General features: G+C 41.6%; 1 protein-coding gene across 2 annotated transcripts in view; it reads left to right on the forward strand.

Moving 5' to 3' along the window:
* Positions 1-1,712: 1,712 nt before the first annotated feature.
* The window catches only part of LOC106879078 (E3 ubiquitin-protein ligase PDZRN3-B), a 768,027-nt gene continuing 766,795 nt past the window's right edge, over positions 1,713-2,944 (forward strand). Inside the window, exon 1 of one of the 2 annotated variants that reach the window (XM_052968369.1) lies at positions 1,713-2,861. In XM_052968369.1, the coding sequence (XP_052824329.1) occupies positions 1,734-2,861 (1,128 nt within the window). In that variant the 5' untranslated portion in view covers positions 1,713-1,733. The remainder of the gene's footprint in view (positions 2,862-2,944) is intronic. The other variant, XM_052968370.1, reaches the window with a different exon arrangement.

The raw sequence follows: 2,944 nt of genomic DNA on the forward strand, positions 1-2,944 counted from the left end.
CGTCGCTACGTTCTGAGTTCAAATTGCGCCGAGGTCGACTTTACCTTTCATCCTTTCGGGGTCGATAAATTAAGTACCAGTTGAGTACTAGGGTCGATTTAATCGACTATCACCCTCCCCCAAATTTCAGGCCTTGTGCCTATAATAGAAAGGATTATTATTATTATTATTATTATTATTATTATTATTATTAAGACGGCGAGCTGGCAGACTCGTTTACGCGCCGGGTTAAATACCTAGCGGTATTTCGCCCGTCGCTACGTTCTGAATTCAAATTCTGCCGAGGTCAACTTTGCCTTTCATCCTCTCAGGGTCGATAAATTAAGTACTAGCTGAACACTGGGGTCGATGTAATCGACTAGTCCCCTCCCCACAAATTTGAGGCTTTGTGTTTCCAGCAGAAGAGATTATTATTATTATTATTATTATTTATAGGATTTTCTTTCTATTTTTTTCTTTTTTATATATTTTACTATTTTTTTCTTTTGCTCTGTCTGCAGTAAAGAATGTTTGGGATGAAATCAATAACAACCACAAGGACAACAACTACTATTACTACTACTATTACAACAACAACAACAACAACAGCAACAACAACAATGGATTATCGCTTCCTGGAGGATATTCTGACATCACGAAGAGATTCTGAAAGACCGGAAGTTTTTTTTATTAGACATTAAACAGGGTGCAACAGACACCGAGTAGCACCAACACCACACCACCACCAAAAATACTACCGCCACTGCTACCTCAACCATTACTATAGCTACAACACCCTACTCCACCACCAACATCGCTACAACCGCCACCACTAGCACAAACATCACCATCACCATCACCATCATCATCATCATCATCATCATCATCATCATCATCATCATCAGTAACTAACGCAATCACCTGTTTTCACTCTCGTGGCTTACTATCAATATCATCGTCACCTCCAATAGCTTTACTAACACCGCCACTACTGCCACTACTGCCACCACCAACACACCACCACTATAAACCACTAACACCACCACCAATACTAAATAACACCGTTACCATTATTATCACTAAAAAAACACCACCACCACCACCGCCTTTGCAATATCACCACCGTTATCACTAATATCGCCACGCCGCCATCAACAGCACTGTCCTAAACGTGAAATAACGGAACTGCTCTCGTTTGAACTCCGATCGCCTGCATCTCTTTGTAGTGTACGTTACCACAGCAACCACCAGATCCACTATCACTATTTTCACCATCATCATCTCAGCAATCACTACAGTAATATTTGCTGCTGTTAGTCCTACCATAACTACCAAACAACAATAACAACAACAACAAATCCATCATCATCATCATCATCATCATCGTCGTAACTGTAGTCACAACATTATCTGCTACCATCGCAATAAAACTATCCCTGACACCACCGCAACCACAGCAACGCTGTCCCACTACTATTTACTATCACCTAGACGCATGTACCGACAACAGAGGGCTTATCTGCCACGATTTATCCGAGCGAAGAGAATGGACGGAAGATAGAAGAGTGGAGAAGGACGAATAGAGTGCCGGGAGGGAAGGAAGACACAGACAGAAAGAAAGACGGAAGATAGAGACAAGGAGAGAGAGAGAGAGAGAGAGAGAGAGAGAGAGAGAGAGAGAGAGAGAGAGAGAGAGAGAGAGAGAGAGAGAGAGAATAAAACAAAAGAAAGAAAGAAAGAAAGAAAGGAAAATTATGGGGTTCGAAATAGAGAAATTCGTATCTACGGTGGAAGACGAAAAAAAATGTAAACTCTGCTCGGGTGTTTTGGAAAATCCTCTTCGCACCCCGTGTGGACATGTGTTCTGCTCTGGGTGTATTGTACCGTGGGTCATTAGGAACGGTTCATGTCCGGAAAACTGTACTCCGGGTGTTTTTTTACGTCCGGAAAATCTCGAAGCGGTTGTTCCGTTACAACAATTGATATCCGATATGCAGGTAAAGTGTGAGTTTGCTGATCGTGGTTGTCCTTTGATAGTACCGCTAACCATGATGGTAAACCATTCGCAAAGTTGCGGTTACCGCCCGCTCTGCTGCCGTAATCCAGGTTGTTCGAGCGTGGTTAACGCCCGCCATTTAACCTCACATGAATTACACGAATGCGGGAGCCGTACCGTGGGCATATGCGACAAAGGGTGCGACCTTGAGCTGCAACAGAAATCGGTCGACTGTCACGAATGTGTGCAAGCCCTGAAGAGCCATATTGCCGAGAAGGAAGTGAGAACTGGTGCGCTGGAGGCTGAGATGCGCCGGCTTCAGGCCAAATTTACCAAACGAGAGAAAACACTGCTTGAAGAAATTGCCCTGTTACACAGCGACGTACAAATACAAGCTTTGAAATTCCAGCAGAAATTGAACCTCTATCGTCTCCAGTTGAATAATATCTCACTATTGAATAACAATAACAATAATAATAATAATAATAATAACAACAACAACAACAACAACAACAACAACAACAACTGCAAAGACAATAATAACTGCAAGCGTTATAACAATATCAACTTCAGTAACAAATGTATTGGAACTAAAGACTACGGCATCGTCACCATCAACAGCAGCAGCTACTGCATCGGTGACAGTAGCAGCAACAACGGCGGTGACAATACCAAGGAAGCTAGCAGTGGAATCAGTAGTATTAGTAGTAGTAGTAGTAGTAGTAGCAGCAGCAGTAGTAGTAATAGTAGTAGTAGTAGTAGTAGTAGCGGCAGTAGTAGTGGCGGTGGTGGCGGTGGTTGTGATACTATCAGCAGTAGTTGTAGTAGTGGTAGTAGTGGTTGTCAATCTAACTATAACAGTGACCAACAACAACAACAACAAAAGGTAAGTTTATACAAATATATATAATATATAATATACATACATATATATATATATATATATATATATATATATATATATATATA

The sequence above is a fragment of the Octopus bimaculoides genome, chromosome 5 (genome assembly GCF_001194135.2).
Source record: "Octopus bimaculoides isolate UCB-OBI-ISO-001 chromosome 5, ASM119413v2, whole genome shotgun sequence".
In the NCBI taxonomy this organism is placed as follows: Eukaryota; Metazoa; Mollusca; class Cephalopoda; order Octopoda; family Octopodidae; genus Octopus; species Octopus bimaculoides.